This window comes from Pipistrellus hanaki, assembly GCF_964339955.1.
Source record: "Pipistrellus hanaki genome assembly, chromosome: 9".
NCBI classification, from domain to species: Eukaryota; Metazoa; Chordata; class Mammalia; order Chiroptera; family Vespertilionidae; genus Pipistrellus; species Pipistrellus hanaki.
Genome location: NC_140511.1, coordinates 14,439,219 through 14,463,159, shown reverse-complemented (window position 1 = coordinate 14,463,159; position 23,941 = coordinate 14,439,219). Strand labels below are relative to the sequence as shown.

Sequence of the window (23,941 nt, the reverse complement as noted above, 5' to 3'; positions counted from 1 at the left end):
CAGTTACCTGATTGGGTATGATTTCATAATTGGCCTCCTCAAAGACTTGCTGTAATGCAGCACTCAGTTCATCATATTCTACTTCTTTAAAGTCAATTCCAGGAAACACATCTTTGATCAGTGCATCAAATCGAGTGCAATCAGCAAATGTAAACTTTGACATAGTATTAAGCCTCAGTGCTTGTACCACAATATGACTTTCATTAACTAGAGAAAAAGTTTCATTTTAAAATTATTAGTTATGAAGTTAATGATGATAAAAATAGTGTTTAAGTGCCTTAATATGCACTGTTAGTAATTAAAATGATGCACTAGAATTTAGTAACACTTAAAGACCTATGTTATCATGTGATTTGGTAAGTCTACCTTATTACCTTTTGACTGCTGAAAAATAAGTACCAATAGGTAGAATCATGAACCCTTTCCCATAGAATTTAAATCCCAGGCATTCTCAGATATTAATTAATATTAAAAACTATTATCATTTCCATTGGCATGGTACTTTACTATTTTGATATAAACCTTATAAAGTAAGGAAGTATTACTAGTTTAGTCTAATTTTACATATGAGAATATTAAATCTCCAAGGGCTTAATGACTTACCAGAAAATGCACAGCAGTATTATTTTATACAGCTGGAATTTAAACCCAAACCAACTAATTCCAGATTCAGATATATCTCCAAATATGCCAATATTTCCTCCAGAGATTTTATGTACTCTGACTAAAAACTAACAAACAAAGCAAAAATCTTCTATCAGCCTTGCTCAAAACTGACTCATAAACCTATTCTTAAACCCAATGTAAATATTAAATGATTGCAAGATTCTTATTTTTTCAAGAATATCAGCTGCTGATTGATAAGAAGTATACATAGCCGTAACCGGTTTGGCTCAGTGGATAGAACGTCAGCCTGAAGACTGAAACGTCCCAGGTTCGATTCCGGTCAAGGGCATGTACCTTGGTTGCGGGCACATTCCCAGTAGGAGGTGTGCAGGAGGCAGCTGATCAATGTTTCTCTCTCATCGATGTTTCTAACTCTCTATCCCTCTCCATTCCTCTCTGTAAAAATCAATAAAATATATATTTAAAAAAAGAAGTATAAATAAAGGCAAAAAAAAACTACTTTTAGCCTAGTATTTTTATAAATTGTTTAACATTTCTATGTTTAAGTATATACAAAGAGGTTTGGTTGCATTAGAGATTATTTCAAGCACTGAATAATCTCTCACAAATAAGTCATCTTTATTTACTACAAGTATAGTTTTAATCTTTTTTAAAAATCACCTGAAATAGACATCTGAAAAACAGTAACTGAATTACTTCACCTGGCATATGCTCACCTAATAATATAGGTAAAGTACCTTCCTTTTTAAGGTGTATACTTTAATCATTTAGAGTCCAAATAGGTAACTTCATATAATCCTTTTTCCTGTGCTGTCTTACCTTCTTCAGTGTTTCAACTTTTTAAATATTTTTTTATTTTTCAGTTTCAGACACACAATATTAGTAGTTTCAGGTGTGCAACCAAGTGATTACACATTTTTATAACTTTCTAAGTGATGACCCAATAAATCTGACATCATTCATAGTTATTACAATATTATTGACCATATTCAGTATTCCATACTTTACATCCCCATAATTATTTTGTAACTACCATATGTACTTCTTTACTCTGTCACCTTTTTCACCCATTCCCCTAACCCCACTTCCGTCTGGTCTGGCAACAGACAAAATGTTCTCTGTGCGGAGAAAAAAGGCAGCTAACAAGGCAGACACGTCGTGCACCTCGTCCCAGAGCCAGACTGGAAAAACAACTAAATCAGAGAACACCCACCCAGAATTGGCAAATTGGACACAGCTGAGGAGATAATTCACAACAAGAAGGAGCAGAGGACACCTGTAGAATTGGGGGAACGGAGATCTGGGTTGGAGAGAGACACAAGACCACAGGGCCAGGAGGAGAGGAGGAAGCTGCACTGCACCAAGGCTGCATCCCTTGGCTACAGGCGTTCTACTCTACTGTGAAAAGGAAAAGACGTAGGGCTCCTGGTAGCTGGTGAATCTATTATAGGTATAAGACCACAGCTGCAAGGGGCTGCGCCTGAAAAGCAGCCCAAGCAGTGCAGTGCCTGAGGGGGAGAAACCTGCAGTTTTGTGGTTGTTTTCCCTTTGTTTTGTCTTTACTTTTATTCCCTAAACCCAGTACATAATAAGCCTTTTCAACTGCAAACACTCACCCTCAGATGTGGTGCAGATAGAGTACAGATTAGTGGCACCTGAGGAGAAGCTGTGGCAGGAAACAGGGCTGGGAGACTAGAAATCTGACATTGGGACATTCATAACCTTCCAAACCTAAATGGCCATTTCTCTCCTGAAGAGCTAGTCCCTCCCAGGAGGTGAGATAGCCTGCCACACCCTGCCTGCATTCTATAAATCTGAAACTATTCTAAACTAAAGCTTATTTTTAGAAATAAGACTATATTTGGAATAATAAATCAGACCTTCTTTTTTAATGCCAGTTTTCTTCAGTTGTCTAAGAAGATTTCCACTTCCTCTCAGAACTGTCTTCAAAGCTCTCAAACCCCAGTCATAATGTTGTTGAGGTGTCAAAAGTTCCCTTAAGTAAAAACATGAAAATCATAAAGCATCAAATATTGTAGCTATCTGGAAATCTTTTTATCATCATCTCCAAAGAAATACAGAATATAACTACAAACAAATAAAAATGAGTACTGATATCCCATACATTTATATAAAAGACTCAATCACACAAAATTATCACTCAAGTAAAATGTTGATGATGAATGGTTCATAAACTGGCTATCTTCCCCCCCAACGCACACATACTTTTTTTAAATTTTATTTTTCAATTAAATATTACAGTCAACATCATTTTGTATTAGGTGTAAAGCACAGTGGTTAGACAATCACATACTTTACAAATGAAATGTCCCCTCCCCCACCCCCCGGTATTTTTAGTATCGATCTGGCACCATATATAGTTAATACAGTATCACTGACAGTATTCCCTATACTGTACTTTATATCCCAGTAACTATTTTGTAATTACCAAACTGTATTATAAACTGGCTAGAATCCTAATGATTATACAATTATCTGTTTCCTTTATTCCTAATCAATCCTTCTAGCTCTCAATCTCTGAAATTCTAGTTGTCACTATCTTTTAAATGATATGGACTAGAATTCTCAATTACCCAAAGAAGCTAAAAGCCAGTATCTATTACCAAAAATAAGACATAAGAAAAAATATAAAAGACTCCCTCCAAAGAATACATTTTTAGTGGTCAAATGGTAAATAAGATCAGTAAGTATCATTTAGCTGGAACACTCCAAAAAATTTTTTTCCTAAAAAAGTGAGATCAGATTTCTAATATTTATGAAAAACAAGTAGTTTAGGCCCAGATGTTTTAATTATTTAAAGTAAAATCTTTCCTGTCACACTTTAAGTACAATCATCAATATGAAAATCATTGAATAAATTAGACAAATGAGAAAAAGTCACTAATAAACATAATCAATCATTGGAACCACAAAATTTAAAAATAAAACAGAAAAACTCACCTAGATAAATTGAAAATAGCTACCAATTTCCTACCCAATACTTGAGCATCTTTAAAGCCTTCTGAATAGAGAATAACTTCTGCAATGAGCTCATTGTCTGGGCGAGACATGGCTACTGGCCGGAAAAGCTGTTTAAGATTATCAGGCAGTTTTTGTCTTCCTCCATATCCTTTTCCAGCGGGATTCATGGTGATAAAAATGCCAGAATTTGAATTTATTTCTACCTAGAAAATTAATTTAATATACAGGCATCAAATATCTGAAACTATAAATATAAAACATTACCAACAGAAATTTGTGACATATTTCTACACATAAATACCTTAGCAAACAAACTAACAACTAATGTGCTTATTGTCTCTTTATTCAACATATAGTAAACTCCTTAGGAATCATACTACTTTATAGAGGTTCTTTATAACCAGTTTTTTTAGGCTAAAAGTTTAGATGATAACTAGTTTGAATGCCTATTCATTCATGCAGCACATGTTTACTCAGTTTTCCTTGTGTTATAATTTGCTAAGTACACAGAGACATCAAAGCTCTGAACTAAAGTCAATAATAGTTTATGCCCCTCTAACAAAGAAGCAATCATAGTGTAATAAAAGCTTTGACAGAGAAGAGCAGAATATCAGAAGAGTACCTAGTAGGGGCATTTCAACAAAGCTCAAAGAATAGAAGCTAAATTAGAATGTGTAAACTATGAATGAACCAATATCTAGAGTAGAAAAATGGCTATAAAGGAAAGAAAAGAGAAAGAGCAGTGATTGGAAAAAAAGATTAATTAAGATTGCTTAATATATATTGTAACATTGCTTAATGTTATAAATAATATAAGATTATTATTTATAATATATTAAGAAGGAAAACAATTGATTATGTTTAAAAGCCAATGAGGAATGGGTAGAGGAAGGAAGGCAGAGGGAATAAATCCAAGAGGGTCCCTGGGAAATTGATTCCAAAGCATAGGTGGGAAGATAAGCACTAGTTGGGAGAAAGGACCACACTTTCTTAGTAAGAAGAAGAAAGGAAAAAAAAAAAAAAAGTGGAAGAAAATAAATTTTGATAACAAAGATGTAAAAAGTTAATACTTTCTCAAGAGTTTAAGCATCATGTAAATAACATGTTAATAATTTACAACTGGTCTTACTTTCGTGGTCTACCCAGAAAAACTTGTGTTATGAATATACTATCCTATCTAATAAAAGAGTAATATGCAAATTGACAGCACCTTCACTACATCCAAGCTATGCCCACCAGCCAATCAGGATGAGTATGCAAATTAACCCAACCAAGATAGGTTAATATCAAGACAGTGTAGAAAGAAGCCAAGTGCTGCAGAAGGGAACAAAGCTGCGGAGAAGCAAGCAAGTGGGGCAGGGAAAAGGAAGGGAAGCAGGTGGGATGGGGAGAGCACAGCAGGAAGCCCTATTGCAGGAATCTTCCTGCAACGGGCTATTAGTTATAGATTAGAGGATAAACACACGGTTCTTTTAACTTTCAGTGTGTTCAACATTACTGTAATAGAACCTACCTCAAAGGGTAGGTGAATATGAAATGAAACAATGCACTAAAGCACTAAGCACAGTACTAGCACAGACTGATGCTCAATAAATGTTAGCAAATATTATAACTCAATTATTCTATATAGTTTGAAGATCAATGGTAGAGTGAGACCCAAAAAAAGGGGGAGAAACCTCAGAGACAATTCACAGGCAGAAAGGTTTAACACATTGGTCACAGGTTAGAAACTGGGGTAGTGCCAGGAGAAATAAAGATAGGATACTGCCTGGATATAAGTAATGCAAAGTCTTATAAAATATTTTAAATCTTTAAATTACAAACATTTTTATACCTCCTTGCCAAGCAGTTCACATACAGTTCTATGATTCTTCAAAGCATCTTGAATTGTCTGGATCTGCATAGAAACTGCTGACAGTACAGCTTCTTCCAGTCTATTGAATTCATCAAAACAACCCCAGGCCCCACACTTGACCAAACCAACAAATATTCGTCCCATTGACTTCACATCAATGCCCTTAAAAATAACAATAAAAATTATATTCACTAAAAAGCAATTGAAATCGCTGATAATAATTTAATATTTTATGTCATTTACTGAGAAGGTAATTATTTCACCCATCTATGCCTCTTTTGCTCTAAAAAGTAGACATTAAATGGCTACTCTTTCAAACTCAGAGTGGTTTCAAAGAGTAAACAAAATAATTCAGCTGAGAGTATTCTGAAAAGTACATAAAATTAAACAATACTATTTTTGTTTTAGTTATTCTTTAAGTCAAAATACAAATCCTACACAAAATATTTTAAAATGAATTTAAAGCCAAAACCGGTTTGGCTCAATGGATAGAGCGTCGGCTTGGGGACTGAAGGGACCCAGGTTCGATTCCAGTCAAGGGCATGTATCTTGGTTGTGGGCACATCCCGGGTAGGGGGTGTGCAAGAGGCAGCTGGTCAATGTTTCTTTCTCATCGACGTTTCTACCTCTCTATCTCTCTCCCTTCCTCTCTGTACAAAATCAATAAAATATATTTAAAAAAATAAAAATAAATTAAAAAAAAATGAATTTAAAATTTTCCTTTTCTATTTACTATTCTCCTTACTAAAATCTTTTTCTAAACTCTAACATAAAATTATTTCTTTATAATAATTCTCTTTAGAAAAGTTTTGGGACTATACTACATGTGACCTCTCTCCATTTTACTTTTCAAAAAAACAAATTCTATTTTCAAGCAATTTAAAAGCAGAGTGATTTTAAATACAACTTTGATATATAAGTACATGAAAACTAATCCAACCATATAACTATTGTAGTACACTATTACTTAGCTGGATATTTATCGATTCTACCTCATCACAATTAAAAACTAAAACTTGTCTTCCAAGAAGTCCACCCAAAGCTTTGACCGATTCAGTTTTTCCAGTTCCAGCTGGACCATAAGGATTTCCTCCAAGTCCCATCTTCATGGCTTGAGTGAGAGTGAGGTAGCACTTGTCTGTCAGTGGAGTATACACCAGCTTGGGAGCATTACCCTACACAGGAAAATATAAGGTTTTTATATGCATGTTCTAATTAACATTTACAAATATTTACACAGTGTGAAATTCCACTTAAAAAGATAGAGGCAACAAAAAGATTAAAGTTTTTAACATAGAACAGTATCCAAATATTTTTAATGAAAGAAGCTTTTGAAAGTGCAAACTAGAATTAAACTTAATTATTTTTAAGCATGTATTTTATTCTTTCCTCAATTAATATATTGTTAGGTTTTTCTCAACAGTCTATTGAGTTTTTTATAATAGTACAAAAACATACTTCTAAGGCAAACAAATATAAAAATATATAATAATCAAGTACAAAAAGTCATTTTGTTTTGTATTTTAGATTCATGTAAATTATTTCCTTAAATTTTATAACCTTCACATATCTGAATTATTTGGAGACCTCAAAGTGTAATTAATTTGAACAGTTTCTTATGAAACAATTTTAACTGATCATATAATTTTCAAATTCTATGCTAAATTTTAGGGAAAACAGATTCCAATTCCAGCTGCAGTTTATGGTTTTCCTTAGTTTAGGTAGACAGATTGGGTCTCAAAATGCATTTCCTTTTTGAAAGAGCCAACTGGCAAGTCTCCTGACATATGCTTACTAACATAATTGCCAAAATTTTCTGATGATTGATTATGATAAAAATAAGGCAGAAAGAATTCAGATGCATTTATTTTTAGAAAAGGCAATATGGGTTAGGTTATTTTTTCAGAAGTTGTTTTACCTTGAAAAACATAAAAACATTTACTAGTAAACCTATTATAGCACATTTAAAATTGCACAACATTGTCCTTATATAAGGAGGCACAAACCAAATCACTTCCATTGAGGTTGCCTATATTCAATTCTTTTTCAATTGAAGATATATCTCAAATTCTACATAAATGCTACCCTAAGAAAAGATACATTTAGAGAATTCAGTACAACACTGCCATTATTTTAACTTTTTGATAAAGAGAATGATTTTTTCCAATATAACATTTTTTAATTATGATGAAACAGAAAGAAAACATTCTTGAAAGTTAATAAAAATAAATCTTTTATCCAAAAAAAATTCCTTTAAAGTAAGTCATTTCTAACAGAAAATAAAACATTTTGCCACAAGTCATACCTGATACTCATAAGTATACTGAAGTTCAGTATCCACCATTTGAACATAACATATATCATCACTTTTCATATAGAATCTAACTTGTTTTTTCCAAGCCCAGTCTTCAATTGTATGAACTTGAACTTGATTCAACTGTTTCACCACATCAATATTATGAATAATGTCAAGGATTAAGGCTTTAAGTTTAAGTTCTGTAATGCCAGATTCTATATACAAATAAATATAATTGGAGAAAATGTTAGCCTGTGACTTACATACTTTATGATATCTTTATGTAAATGGTAAATTCATTATATATTTGAGTGGCATAATAATAAAGAGCATAGTAATATACATCAAATCCACCATCTGTAAGGAAATAATAATTTTGTATGTGAAAACTAACACATCGACATCCAATAGGAAATGAATTCTGGTTCCTTATGCAAGGAGTAAGCACACGCTGCCTTCTTTCTCTCTGAAAGCAGGTGTGAAAAACATGGACAACATGCACTGAGCTGCTAACTTAGGACTCTGAAAAGTAAAAGGTATTAGGCAAAAGAGGAAGGTCAGAATTAGAAGTGCGATCAAACAAGTGGAGAATTTACCTTTTTCTTTTTGTTTCCTCCCTGTATCCCTAGGCCTGACACAGTGCAGCCTAAAAGCCAGATTGCTGTAGACAGGGAGTCTCCAGGAGCAGGAGTCTCCAGGTAGCTACAGAGCTGGCAGTTAAGACCCAGAAGTGCCTAAAACTCTAAGGGAAGGGAGCATTCCTCTGAAATCAGAGAAGCTACGATCCTGAAAGAGTAGGACAAACTGCTGCTGCTCTTTTTCTCTCTGTGTTCTCCCCTCAAGTGGCCCACATCATGAGCGTGGTCATGGAAAGTGTGTAGGAGAGTATAAAGTATATGAAACCTCAGTTTTTCTGGCCAGAGGACCAAAAGGGGGGTCCAAGGGAACCAGAAAATACTGGGAAGACCATGAAGAGAAAAGAGATTCGAAAAACGGCCCTATTAACTTGCTTACGAATTCAGGTTCATCTCCTAACTGTGCAGGTCTCTTCTTCAACATCAAACCAAAGACTTTGAGAACTGGCCACTAGATGGTGCACACGTGCAGATCTATAATAGCACTATCAGAACTGTCAATGGAACCACACCCACAGAAGGTTTGCTGGAACTTACAGCCTGAACCAAATATGATCAATTGCTAAATGAAAAATATCAACATTGATATTTTAATATTACACTAATCCAGGGGATTTAGACAAAATCCAGACTCTCATAACACAATTTTCAAAATGTCCAGGATACAATCCAAAATCATTCAACATGCAAAGCACAAAACAAAAAAAAATCAATTCACATAAGAAAGGTGGAAGGAATATAAAGACATTCCCAGATGAAGGAAATCTATGAGAATGCATAGACAACAAATAATACTGCTCTAAAAGAAACACTAAAGGAAGTTCTTCAAATAGAAGGAAAAATATACAAGAAGGAAACCTAGAGCATCAAGATGAAGGAAGGATAACAGAAATGGTAAGCATGTAGGTAAATATAATAGACTATTTTTCTCTTGAGTCTTTTAAAAACATTTGATGGTTAAAGGCAAAAAAATATAATATAATCTCATGGAGTTTTCAATGTATGTAGATGTAACATTAAGTCAACACCAAGATAAAAGTGGGATATAAAGAAAACTATATGATGGTAAGGTTTCTGCAGTTTGTTTAAGTACAATTTAAAAGTTAAGTTACTTTATATAGTTTAAGTACAATTTGAAAGTTAAGTTACTATATATAATAACTTCTAAAGTAACCTCCAAATTATATAGCCATAAACAATAAATGAATTAAGATAGAATACCAAAAAAATGTTCAAATAACTGAAAAGTAAGCAGAAAATGGAATATTTTCCCATACCAGCACTGCCCGAATCCTCAGAACTTGTGTCAATGTCAGTATAGTGCTCTAACTTATTTACTAGTTGTGCTTCAATCTGACGAAGGCTATGATCTTGGATAGCATTTTCTACATCTTCAGTAAATTTAATCTGTTCCGCCAAGCATAATATCTATTAAATTAAGAGGAAAAAATATTTTTAAGAAGTGATTTTACTTAGGAATATTTTATCAACTTTTCCCCAAATTTTCTATTGTACTGAATCTCTGTACCTGGATGCCCTGTTGGTACCTCAAATATTAACAGAGAATGCAGCCCCAGCTTACTTCTCAGAACTCATACTATCTCCCATATAGGCCTATTTGGCGGGTCCTAGAATTCACCTTATGTAATAGAAGCTTATGGTATTAGAAGGGATACTATCATCCCCTGACTTTCCTCATAAATGGCTTCTTTTCAACCAGTGAAATGCAAAGAGAACAGAGTATGACACATTCTATTTAATAAGAAAGTAATCTGCTAGCATTCCAAATAATCTCCCATTGTATTACTGAAGTCTGCCATTTCAAATTCCAATTTTATCTTAAATTAAGATCTGTCCCATCTTTCAGTCTAATACTCAAAAATCAGAAACTAGCTCTAGATCAATATGGATATCTTTACCTTTATATAAAACATGAGACGCTCACCCTGCTTCAGAGGCTTTCTTTAACATAGCAAGACTATTAATAAAGCGAATTATACATTTAAATATCAGTCTTTGAAAACTTATATTAAAATAGTTTGATACATTTTTTTAAATATATTTTATTGATTTTTTTACAGAGAGGAAGGGAGAGAGACAGAGAGCTAGAAACGTTGATGAGAGAGAAACATCGACCAGCTTCCTCCTGCACACCCCCTACTGGGAATGTGCCCGCAACCAATGTACATGTCCTTGACCGGAATCGAACCCGGGACCTTTCAGTCCGCAGACCGACGCTCTACCACTAAGCCAAACCGGTTTCGGCTAGTTTGATACATTTCTTAGATGAACAAGGTAAATCAATATCTTCCTTTAAGTTAAAACCATAATCCATCGTCATATTAAAACAGTAAACCTATTCACCTATTATTATTGGACAGATTGTTTTTTTGTGCTATTTATCTTTCAGCATCCAGATGAATACCATCAAATGCTTCTATTAACAGATTAAGTCATTTAGTTATCTATATTTACATTTTATAATTTAATATAGCAGACTAAGCTACTGTCTTGCTCTAACTTAAAACATTGTGTAAATATCATATTAGATTCATTTATGGAAGAGAAAGCCAATTAGTAACTCTTTCCAGGGCAAAGTTATCTGCCATAGTTTGTTATCTGTCAAACTCACAACTTCTTTAATCAGATATATGGTGAAGCATTTAAGCAGATACAAATCTGCTTTTTTATGAAAGGACTTTGCTCCTTAATTTTCTTACTAAAATGTTCACTCACCACCTCCACACTAATATTGATACATGTGAATTTTTTTCAGGCAATACTCCTGAATTTCTGTACTATAAATACACATAAGTCAGTCATCTCAATGACTAACAGTCTGATATACAATTTCTGTGAGAGACTAACAGAAATGATAGTCAAGATACACTCTTGGCTACTTCTAAAGTCACGTTACCACTAACATACGGACATGGGCACTAACATTATTCATTATAATGTAATGATCTCTCACAGTGCTCTGCAAACGTTACATGATTTAATCAAAATGAGTTGGCAATGTCAGTATTATAATATTCTCTTAAGTAAATGTCAAAAAGAATCACTTAGAGAATAACTGGAAAAGGCAGGGTTTGAACACAAGGCTGTCAGATTCTTTCTACTTACCCCACCACCTCCTTCCCAAGCCAAAAAGTGAATTCTCAGATCCTTACAAAAATACCTTTAAAGAACTGAATTAACAGTATATAATTACCTGTACCAGACACTCATGTGATGAGTTACCTCATTCTATCCCCTCATTAAAATGCTCTTGACATAAATTTTTTCTTAGCATACCACTAATAAATTAGAATTCTTTGTTTTGATAGATTAATGAACTACAATGGACCCTTGAACAAGATGGGTTTGAACGGCATCAGTTCACTTATACACACATTTTCAATACATATAGGGTGGGGCAAAAGTAGGTTTACAGTTGTTCATATGGAAAATAATACATTAATAAATAATAATACAAGAATAAAATTTGTGTTTCATGTACTCACAACTGTAAACCTACTTGCCCCACCCAGGATACAGTCAACACTTCATATCCCTTCATTTAGCATCAGGGGATTCAACCAACTATAGATCAAAATACTGTTTGGTGCCATCCTATCTAATAAAGAGAGAATATGCTAATTGACCCTCATGCCATCACAAAAATGGTGGCACCACAGCCAATAAAGAGGGAATATGCTAATTTACTGCCATGCCCTGAAAGATGGAGGCACTCATAGCCACAACATGGCAGTACCTAGTCCCCTCAGCCCCACCGGGCCTGCCCCTAGGCAGGCCAGGCCTTGCTGTGCGCCTGCCTCTGGAGTCTCCTAGTCCCCTCAGCCCCCCAGCCGCCCAGGGCTGGCCCAAGGCGCAGGTAACCAGGGTTGGCTGAGGCTTGCGCTGTCAGCAATGGCAGCAGCAGAGGTGTGATGGGGGGTCGCCTTCCCTTGATTGTTGGGTCGCCTCCTGCCCCTGAGGGCTCCCGGACTGTGAGGGAGCAGGCGGGGCTGAGGGACGCCCCTCTAGTGCATGAATTTTCATGCACCAGGCCTCTAGTTTTATATAAAGGATTTGAACATCCTTAGATGTTGATATTTGCAGTCGAGGGCAGAGAGGTGGTGGGGGCGTGGAATGGAAAGATGTTCTGGAGCCAGTCCTTTACAAATAACCAAGGGACAACTGCAGATAAGTTTTGGGGAATCAAAAGTTATGCACAGCTCTGGCCAGGTGGGTCAGTTGGTTGGAGCATCATCCGTACACCAAAAGGTTGTAGGTTTTGATTTCTGGTCAGGGCATATACTTAGGTTATAGATTCGGTTGCAAGTTTGATCCTGGTTGGCTAGGGGGACATATATGGGAGGCAACTAATCGATGTTTCTCTCTCTCTCCTCTCTCTCTCTCTCTCTCTCTCTCTCTCTCTCTCTCTCTCTCTCTCTCTCTCTCTCTCTCTCTCTCTCTCTCTCTCTCTCTCTCTCTCTCTCTCAAAATCAATAAAAACATATCCTCCAGTAAGGATTTAAAAACAGATTTTCGATTGCATGGTAAATCAGTATCCTTAATCCCCACATTGTTCAAGGGTCAACGCTATTTATATGTTTAATAGTTCACATTTTTACAGAGATAATGAACCATTTAAATTTTTACATTTACATTCATTTTACTTGAATACTCAGAGCTCAGTAGTAAGATTCAGGTTCAAATCCAGCAAGTTTCTTTAGCCTGTATCTCCTGATATCATTGTCATTTCCCCAATCCAATTACTATGCAATCTTACTTTTGTAGATTTCTTAATTTTGTTTCTTTTACTCTAAATCAATTTAAACCCTACCGAAATTTGACAGAGTACTAGGAAACATTTTTGGAGTAATAAAGCAGCTTAATTCTGACTTTGCACTGGCAGTATTCATTAATGATTGCTTTTACTTTTCTCTAAGAACTTTACAAAGTTTTTTATTTTTATTTTTTATTTTTTAATATTTTTATTGATTTCAGAGAGGAACGGAGAGGGAGAGAAAGATAGAAATATCAACGATGAGAGGGAATAACTGATCAGTTGCTTCCTGCACGCCCCCAACTGGGGATCTGGCCCACAACCTGGGCATGTGCCCTTGACTAAAATCAAACCCAGGACCTTTCAGTCTGCAGGCCAATACTCTATCCATTGATAGAGCTACAAGGGCTACAAGGTTTTTAAAAAAACCTTAGTTTGACGCAAAGGGCTAAGGATACAAATGGCATCAATGATAAAAGTGTTAAGAATCTAAAATGTTCCAAGTTTCCCATTTAACAAATCAAGCCACTAAATGATTTAATCTGAAAAACAAATAACTCTTTGAGCATTTGGGTAGATTTTTCTTATGAGAAATCATAGAATACCACAATGCCTACGTTTCAGGGTCCCTAAGAACTAAAGTTACTGATGTCCTAAGCCGATAGTCTTAGTCTTAACCAGCAATAAAACAAATCCTAAACAAGGCAGAATACTTAACACAAGTCTTAGTGCTATGTGTTGATAAGGTCTGCAACAAGTTTTATAAGATTAGTATCTAGGGCCTAACCGGTTTGGCTCAGTGGATAGAGAGTTGGCCTATGGACTGAGAAGTCCCGAGTTCGATTCCAGTCAAGGGCATGTACCTTGGTCTGGGCACATCCCCAGTGGGGCGTGTACAGGAGATAGCTGATCGATGTTTCTTTCTCATCGATGTTTCTAACTCTGTCTCCCCCTCCCTAACTCTCTATAAAAAATCAATAAAAATATTTTGTTTTAAAAGAGTGGTATCTAGGATCCAGTGTTTCAGAAATGAGGTCCTATTAATACCGACCTGCAACAATCTACAATGCCCAGTATGTAACGAAGCTCTCAGCTCCGCTGCTAACAATTTAGATCAGTGATGTAACCATATTTCCCATCTATACTAATATCCTGCTAAATTCCTGTCTGTATCGACCTCTTAGATGATTCTATGTGAGGAGTGGGGGACAGTGTTATCCATCTGTGCCCTTCCATCAATGATGGACTAACATCAGAAAGGAGAAAACTATTACATGACTGATTCTCCCTCCACATTCTATTCCCCACCAGCCTGGCTGCTTATATCTCAGCATGCTTTCTGCTTGAAAGAATCTAAATTATAGCAAATTAATGGAGATAGAAGAGAACTTCACTATCATGCAGTTCTTCCCTCACATTTTACAGTTTAGAGAACCAAGACGCAGAAATTAAGCAATTTGTCAATGACGACTGTTAGATAAAAGGAGCACAGAGATGTCAGTGGATTGAGCCCTGGGACTCGAGGCCAGGGATCACCCCAGATGCCATGTTTACTCCAGACATAAGCCTCCTTACCTGCGATGGGAACAAGGATGAGTCAATTGCACCTTGAGAACTTCGTCCAGCAGTAACACATTCTGTCAACAACTGTTTCAAAGTCTGCTTCATTTCCAGGGCCAAATCATTTAACCAATTCTAAAAACAAAGTTAGAAAATAATATATACATATCATAAAACAGATATACAACCTATTTTTTTTAACTTTCAAATTCATTTTTTTTATTTTTTTGTAATCTTCATTGCTGAAAATATGACATATGTCCCCTTTTTCTCCCATTGACCCTTTCTAGCCTTCCCACCCCTGACCCAGGCCTTCACCTCCCTACAGTCTGGGTTATGCACATATGCATACAAGTTCTTTAGTTGATCTCTTCCCACCACCCACCCTCCCCACCTTCCCTCTAAGGTTCCAAAGTCTGTTCCATGCTCATATGTCTCTGGATCTATTTTGTTCATCAGTTTATTTTGTTCATTAGATTCCACATCTGGGAGAGGTAATGTGATACTTATCTTTTCTGACTGGCTTTATTTGCTATTGCAAATGGTAAGGGTTCCTTCTTTTTTACTGCTGCATAATATTCCAATTTGTAAATGTACCACAGTTTTTTTATCCATTCATCTGCTGATGGGCACTTGAGCTACTTCCAAATCTTAACTATTATAAATTATGCTACTTTAAACATATAAATTATGCTGCTTCAAAAATGTTATTCAGTGCATATATCATTTCTAATTGGTGTTTTGGGGGTTTTAGGATATATTGCCAGAAGTGGGATCAATGGGTCAAATAACAGTTCCATATTTAATGTTTTGAGGAAACTTCATATTGTTCTCCATAGAGGCTGCATAATCTATTGACTGACTCTATTCTTTTATTTCAGGAGGGTGAATTATAATTTCTTATTGACTCTTACATCCCAACATGTTATATGTCATATAATTAATGATTTAAGTAATTTGAAGGAAACCTGTATTTTTCAACCTCTTGGCATAACTGCAAGTATAAAAACTCAAAAGTTGTGGTTAGCTACTACATTATCTATGCAAACCAATACAATATATTATAAACATTTAAAAAGTACCTCATTCCTTTTATCATTATAACTAATCAAAGTAGATAGTTGAGCCAATAAATCAGAATCAAAGTGACAAGCTAAGTCCCCAGGCTCTTGTTATACTAATGATCTCACATTCATAAAGTTGCAATCCTGGGAACGGATTGCTTAGTTAGGAGGAACTATATTTCTGAATCACTATTTACTTAACTTTAAAAGACTATTACTTGTAATAAAATCTAAGAGTAAAAGCTGCAATCTTAAATAGCTTTTCACTACCTACTTTAACTCTATGTTCTAGTTTTACTTTATATCTTTAGAGCTCTTTCCAATATTAAAAACAGCATAATACTTGACTCATCTCCAAAGCCACTGAAGCAAAAGAGTGAAGAGCTTTGTCTGTGCAAAGCTCATCATCACAGACACCTCCAGACTTCACTTTTCCTCTGCTGGAAAATTTGCTCTAGCCCAGCTCTAAAACTTAAGCTTTTTCTCTCTCTGTTCATCTAGTCCCAAAACTACAGGAAGGAAAACAACAGCAGAAAGCAACAAAACTCTTCACCAAGCATGGGCCCTGTTTTAAAAAACTTCTGTGCTTTCAATCACCTGATAAACTGTTGAGGCCCAATCAGGAACAGTCCTTTGGCTAATTTATAGATACATGCATGGTAAGACATGGCCTTTGACTTCAGTTGGAAGATAATTCTGGAACCTAAAAATTATAATTCATTGCGATGCAACCTACTGCTATTTGGTTTTAGCTGTATACATGTAACAGGCCTTTAAGAATTCACTTTCAGTGCTATAGAACCAATTAATCATAGCTATTCTGCAAATGCACTAGCTTTAAGCTTTCTAATTCACATTAACTGTATAAATCATTTTATACAGTTCATTTTTAATAATCTTCACTGAGGATATTTTTCCCATTAAATTTTCAGAGTAAGTGGATGGGGGTTGGGGGTGTGGGGAGAGAAACAGAGAGACAAAGGGAAGAGACAGAAATATCAATGTGAGAGAGAATCATCGAGGTGTGTGGTTGCCTCACACACACACCTTGAGTGGGACCAGGGATTGAACCTGTAATCCAGGTATGCGCTCTTGACCAGGAATCAAACCCAAGCCTTTAGTGCAGGAACTGATGCTCTAACCACTGAGAATACCAGCCAGGGCCATACAACTCATTTTTAAAAGAAAAGAAAACTAAGACTTATCGAGTACATATGTTCCAAACACTATATAATGTGCTTAAAGCCAGTTATCTCATTTAACATTCAAAAGAAAGCCTTTGCAACAAATAGTGAGATTCCCATTTTACAGATAAGGAAATAGATTCTAAGTTGAATAGCTAGTAAGTATTGTAGCTAAGATTACTATCTAAGTCTTTTTTACTCCACGCAAAGGCTCTTTTCATTATTATATACTGCCCTCCAAAGATTAAAAATTCGTATTCCCTTTAATATCAAATCATTCTGAACAAAACAAAACAAAAAAAAAGCAAATTACCTTCTAAATTAACCAACTTTACCCAGCAAATTTACTAAATTTTATATAAAGTTCATTCACTTAATTCTTTCAATTTTCATACATGAAAAAGAATGACTTACCTCTACATTATTTGATAGAAGAACTTTATTTTTTAAAGGTACAACTTCGCCCTCCAAAGATTTCATTGCAATTATATGTTTTGATTCACTATCAAAACATACACTATTAATACCTACATTATAAAAACAATTTAAATGCAAAATTATAAAAAATAATTTTTAGAAATCATACATGGTTATCACATAATATATACTTTATAATAAATATGACAATACAATAGAATTATGTCAACTAGCATATAATGTAATACAACAGCTTTTCATAACCAAAGAGGGGAAACCACCCAAGCTCATCAACAGATAAACGAATAAACTGTGACATATTCAAACAATGAAATGTTACTCAGTAATTTAAAATAAAATATAGGGATAGGTATCTCAAAACATTATTGTGAGGAGAAAAAAAAAGTGAGACACAAATTAATGCGTAAGAATACAGACTGATGATTCCACTGATATGAGGCAAAAAGATGAGAGAAAGAGGGAGGGCAAATAGGCCTGCCCTTCACCAAAATTTGAAAATTTTTTAATATTTAACAACAACAACAAAAAACCTAAATACATTAACTAATTCTGACCTTCAGAAAACCCTATAAGTTATTATTTTCAAACTGTCAAAGAGGTAACAATTAATTAATAACTGATTAATAAATAGTATAGGTAGAGCTTGATTGCAAGCCTTCTGATTCCAAGAGCTCTTTCCACTACCGCCCAAGCCCTCAGTTACAAACATCATAAAACTTCAAATAGACAGTCGTTAGTAAATACTTCTGTAAAGCACCAGAGTAAATATTTTTGGTTTCTTCAAATCATGGTCCTCTGTGTCAACTAACCAATCGGTGTTGATAGCATGAAAGCAGCTATAGACAATAATGAGTGTGAGAGTGTTCCAACAAAATTTTATTCAAAAAATACTGCCAGTGAGAGATTAAAAATGGTAGCAGAGTATGTGGATGCTGCACAGACACGTTCCCAGGAAAACACTGGAATTACAACTAAAATACAGAAAAACTTCCTGAATAATCAACAGAAGATTCACTGGAGAGAACGTGATATGCCAGGACCAAGAGTGGAGACTGCATCGAGACTGGTAGGAGGGGCAGAGGTGTGAAAGGGCTGGCTGGGCACCCACAGACAGCAGCCGAAGTTCCAGACAGATATCTCAGCTGTGGGGGGTTACCACTGAGAACTGTGGAATCTAATCCCCACGCTGGGACCCCCAGCAGAGAGCACCGCAACTAAGAAGGGTGCCTACACAACATCTGGCTGTGAAAAGGAGTAGGGTTGCTGCTGTCTGCCAGGGAGTGACGCTAGAAATTCAGGGAGCCTCTTAAAAGGCGAACACACAAAATTCCATGCCTTCATAGATGCAGGTATAATGCCATTTACTTATATTGACCATGGGAACCGTCATACTATGTTTGTCAACCTACTAGTTTATCTCCTCTACTAAACTATAAGTTCTTAGTGTGTATGTCCTGTATTTTATTCAATAGTCTACCGAAGAGCCTAACATTGTATCTGGAAGACAGTTGAAACTCAATAAATGTTGGCTGAATAAATGTTGAATCTTACCAGCAAACAGCTTCTTAAGGTGAGACTGAATTACTGAAGGATTGGTGGACTGGCCCAGTACTTCTAACAAGTCATCGTCACCAATAAAGTAAAATCTTGGAAATGCTGAGCGTTTTTCCTAATAAAAATAAAACAACAAAAAATAATCTTCTCTTTTCAAAAATTACTATGGTAAGTAGTTTGCAATTTATTACATAATTATTTTTTAAAAACATGCCTCCAAAAATTCATTTAATGATTTCTGACATCTTTGAAGCTGATCAAGTATTTGTAGTAGACAATTTCTGATTCCTGCATGAGTAGTTAACGTTGTAACTCTGTTGTCTTTCTTGATGTCAGTCATTATTGATCTAAGCAAAGAAAATAACAGTCATTTTCACATCTATTTTAACAATTTTTTGGCTGACATATAATGAGAAAGTTATTAACCTGCTTAAAACAAACACAAACTAGAGGTAATCCAATATAACACCAACATATAATTATGCTGCTAATAAATAATGTTAAAATTAATAATACCCCATTACCATTTTTAACTTCCCATACTGCAAATTCTTTCATTTCATTTATTTACTAAACAAACATTAAGCCCCACATCATGGAGCTATTAGGCTAGTGACAGAGAAAAACATTAAATAGCCGAAACCGGTTTGGATCTGTGGATAGAGCATTGGTCTGCAGACTAAAAGGTCCCAGGTTCGATTCTGGTCAAGGGCATGTACATTAGTTATGGGCACATCCCCGGTAAGGGGCGTGCAGCAGGCAGCTGGTCGATGTTTCTCTCTCATCGATGTATCTAGCTCTCTATCCCTCTCCCTTCCTCTATGTAAAAAATATCTAAAAAAAAGAAAAACATTAAATAATTTCTCATAACATTTCAATAAAGTTATAATAACTGCTAAAAGGAAATTACAAAGTATTATTGAAGTGCCTAATAGGGCAACTCTAATCTATGGCTTCTTTGAGGAAGTAATTTATGCTGAAACGATGAATAAAAAGAGAAGTCGGTGATTATGAGGGAAACCATTTCTGGCAAAGATCCTGGAAAGCAGCTTGGAATGCCTGAGAGGCAAGAGGCTAGAGGCATGAATGTGGAAAGGAGAGCAGCACGAGAAAAGGTAGAGAGATGGACGGGGGCAGATCATTTTTCATCCTTAGAACAAAAGGAAACCATGTTAAGGTCTTACTTAAAGCAATAAAGAAAAGGAATGATGAAACTTAACTTTTTAAAGAATTATTGTGGCTGTTATATGAAAAACTTGTTAAGTAATGACAAGAATAAGTCAGAAGGTTAGGCAGTAGTCAATGTGAGTGACAACAAAGTACTTTAGAATAAAATTTAAAAAGTAGAAATATAAAAGGCATGTTAAACTATAGTATGTGAATTAATTAATTGGCTTACATTTGCTAATTGCATAGATTTGAAAATGGCATGAGTTAGCAAAGACACCCATTCTATTTCTGCTTTGAGCAATTAGGTGGTACCGTTTATTGACACAGAATCTGAAAGAGGAAATATTTGTGGGAAAGAGATAAACTCATCATCTTAATTCTGATATTTCTCAGAAGAGCAATATGGGCTTAATATAGAGGTTGAGGAGACACCAGGAAGTGAAAGGAGAAAACAGAGTGAGAAAAGCTCCTAAGGCTGAAACCTGGAGATGTCTACACTCAATGTTTTGAGAGGGCTCAGCACTAGAAACTAGGAGTGGAACCAGAGACAGGCAAAAACAGGAGAGGTCAGCATCACATAAGGTAATAAGAAAGAGGAAAGAATTACTTAATTCTATTAAATACTAGTCAGAGATAAGAAAAATGTTCAACAGATTTACAACAGCATAGCTGTGATTTGGTGACTCAAGAAAATATTAGGTATATATAGGGAGAGTGGTAAACAGAAACCAGTTCAAAATAGTCCAGGAAACACATGGCTAACTGAGAGAAAATAGCTGTTCAGAAATAGCTATATAACCACTAAAGAAAGAATTGGAATACACAGATGATTCTAATAAGGAAAAAGTAATTGCTTGCATTAAACACCTTATAATATGAATAAAGACTGCCACATGTGTCCATGTTTTATGTAGTTGTACTGACCTAAAATCTTCATCCACTCTATTGAAGCGTGCCTGTTCTTTTGGCAATGCTCCACGGCCAAAAATGGGCTCCAAATACACCCATTTTCTCTGAATATGATTTAAATTCTGCAGGTACTCGTCTAACTGTGCAAGTTTTCTTTCCCAAATTGACACCTTATCTTCAAATCCTTTATAATAAGGAGAATCCTTTAGGGATTGAAGAAGGCATCTATTGTCTCCAACTTGGTTTACTATGTCTTTCCAGTCTTTAATCAGCTTGATGGTTCGTTTTTGACTGTCTTCATAGTCAGTCAGTGTGAACACTGCTCCAACTCCCCAAAGATCAAGTTCACGTAAAGCTTCTCTGATTGTAACTTCACCATGTGCTCGACTATTTAAATCCTATTTAACACAAAATATCCATATTTATTACTTCAACATTAATTATTATACAAATAAATTGTAAGAAGTTCAACTTATAAGAGGATGTTTTTAAGTGGATATATTTTAGAGGATAAAAGAGAATTACTGGCTAATGTATCCATGGCTATCAGAGACAAAGTACCCAGGTTCACATGATCAAAGTTCTACGTCTTATGCTTTTTACTTCTAAACAAGAAAAACAGAAAATTCAAGCATCGCCCCTGCTGATTTGGCTCAGTGGATAGAGCATTGGCCTGCAGACTGAAGGGTCACAGGTTCGATTCCAGTCAAGGGCACATGCCCAGGTTGCAGACTCCATCCCCAATAGGGGGCGTGCAGAGGCAGCCAATCCATAATTCTCTCTCATCAACGATGTTTCTCTCTCTCCTCCCCCCTTCTTCCTTACTCTCTGAAATCAATTAAAAAATATATATTTTAAAAAAGAAAGAAAATTCAAGCATCCATCACAAAATACAAAACAAGTGGATTTAAAGTTTTGCATGCCTCAGACATTGTAAATATATAACTTAAGTGTAAGTTCTGATACATCTAAAATGATTAGCAGCCATCCCAATTTATCTTCTACAGCAGTCACATTTATAACCTCATGATTATCTAAATATGTTCCAGAGTTATCAACAAACATTACATTTTAGATAGTAAATAGATCAATTTGACATCAGGGGTTCTTTTATTTTTATACTAGAGGCCCAGTGCATGAATTCATGCACAGGTGGGGTCCCTCGGCCTGGCCAGCAATCAAGGCCTATAAGGGGGCCAGCCAGCCAGGGTGAAGACCCCGGAGGTAGGCCGGCTGGCCACCCAATCAGGGCATATCGGGAACTGGCCAGCAGGGGAAAGGGGCTGTGGGAAGTTGGCTGTGGGAGCGCAATGACCACCAGTGGACAGCTTCTACATTGAGCATCTGCCCCCCCAGTGGTCAGTACACATCATAGTGACTGGCTGATCAGTCCTTTTGGTCGTAAGGGTTGCTTAGGCTTTTGTATATATATACTAGAGGCCCAATGCACGAAGATTCGTGCAAGAATGGGCCTTCTTTGCCCTGGCTGCCAGCACCAACCTCACTCAGCTGGAGCCACCTTTCCACCTTCCCACGCTGCCTAGAGGCCACTGGGTGCCTGCGTATGCAAATTAACCTGCCACCTTTGTTGGGTTAATTTGCATACTCACTCCTGATTGGCTAATGGGTGTTGCAAAGGTACAGTCAATTTGCATCTTTCCCTTTTATTAGTGTAAATAGATTGAATAGGCAGAACAAAACATAGAAAGTCTACCACTTATGATAGAATTGTGACAAGTTTTACTTTAACCTGAAACCTAAATCTGAATGGCAAATTTACTATAGGTTTAACTCTCTTAATTTTTGTATCCCTTACCTTCTGTTTATAATACATCCCATGATTTTAAATGTATTATATGTAAAATAATTTGTATTTATTCATTTTTTATTAAAGCTGACCCCCTTTTTAAAGTAAGACTTTTTTATTTCATATGTTTTCTCTCTCTCAAATAAGAGGTTTATATTATTATTTCTATACTCTCATATACAGTGCTAGATATATTCAAGTGGACTGCTACTGAAAGAATGATGGAATAATGGAACATTGTCACTACTTAAAGAGAAAAAAAAATTTACCTGATTTTTTTAATTAAATAACCAAATATAAAGCAAAATCGCATGCTATCAAAGATCAGATATGTGAGATATTTATAAAAGTGATTCTTACTTTAAGGTCTGAAGCTTTAGCAACAATTGTATCAGCTAATCCAAGAAGATCACCAAACAGTAATTTCTCTAGACTAGTCCCCCTAGGAAGGCCAAGTAGACGAAAAAGGTCAAGCCAGTGGTCTGGAGAAAGATGTTCCCCTCTCACATACTTCAAGATAGGAATTACCATCTGTTGAAAAAGGGAAAAAAAGAAAGATATATGTATACATACGTGAGCAAAATGCAAATTTGTATTTACTGTTATTAGGAATAAAAGATTTAATTATTCGTCTTATTCTGTTACTACATAATAAAAAGATAAATAATTTTTAAATAGGATGAGTAAAACTATCTTACTTTATATTTGTCAACTTCTGATTGTAATTTCACTGTCATTACTGAATGTTCTTCAGCTTTTCTTAATTTGTCATGCCAAGTCATCAAAAATTCCTCAAACAGATATGTCTTAGACCTATAAAATACCAGAAACACACCTTAAAACTTACATCCGAAAAAAGCACTACCAAATAATAAAAGTCTAAATATTATTTATGAATCAAACCGAAAAGTAATCCAATCTTCTTTGGCCATTTCCTGAAATCCTTGCTGAAACTCCTCATAAAGAGCCCAAATTTGTGCACAGCTCTCAATGTCTTTAGAAATGCTGTATGCCAAAGAGAAGTTAGGCTCCTCTAGTCCAAAATGATGGCAATCATCACTATTAAAAAAAAAATGAAATATCATT

At 35.4% G+C, this 23,941-nt stretch overlaps 1 protein-coding gene across 3 annotated transcripts in view; it reads right to left on the bottom strand.

Moving 5' to 3' along the window:
• DYNC2H1 (dynein cytoplasmic 2 heavy chain 1) overlaps positions 1–23,941 on the bottom strand; it is a 245,015-nt gene that overhangs the window by 183,938 nt on the left and 37,136 nt on the right. For all 3 annotated transcript variants that reach the window (XM_084893697.1, XM_084893698.1, XM_084893699.1), the window contains exons 23-37: positions 23,759–23,914; positions 23,554–23,668; positions 23,216–23,386; positions 21,064–21,446; positions 19,184–19,316; positions 18,967–19,084; positions 17,392–17,504; positions 14,745–14,864; positions 9,673–9,823; positions 7,770–7,975; positions 6,457–6,639; positions 5,444–5,626; positions 3,589–3,812; positions 2,508–2,623; positions 8–207 (exon numbers count right to left, since the gene is read on the bottom strand). In XM_084893697.1, the coding sequence (XP_084749823.1) occupies positions 8–207; positions 2,508–2,623; positions 3,589–3,812; positions 5,444–5,626; positions 6,457–6,639; positions 7,770–7,975; positions 9,673–9,823; positions 14,745–14,864; positions 17,392–17,504; positions 18,967–19,084; positions 19,184–19,316; positions 21,064–21,446; positions 23,216–23,386; positions 23,554–23,668; positions 23,759–23,914 (2,572 nt within the window). The remainder of the gene's footprint in view (positions 1–7; positions 208–2,507; positions 2,624–3,588; positions 3,813–5,443; positions 5,627–6,456; positions 6,640–7,769; positions 7,976–9,672; positions 9,824–14,744; positions 14,865–17,391; positions 17,505–18,966; positions 19,085–19,183; positions 19,317–21,063; positions 21,447–23,215; positions 23,387–23,553; positions 23,669–23,758; positions 23,915–23,941) is intronic.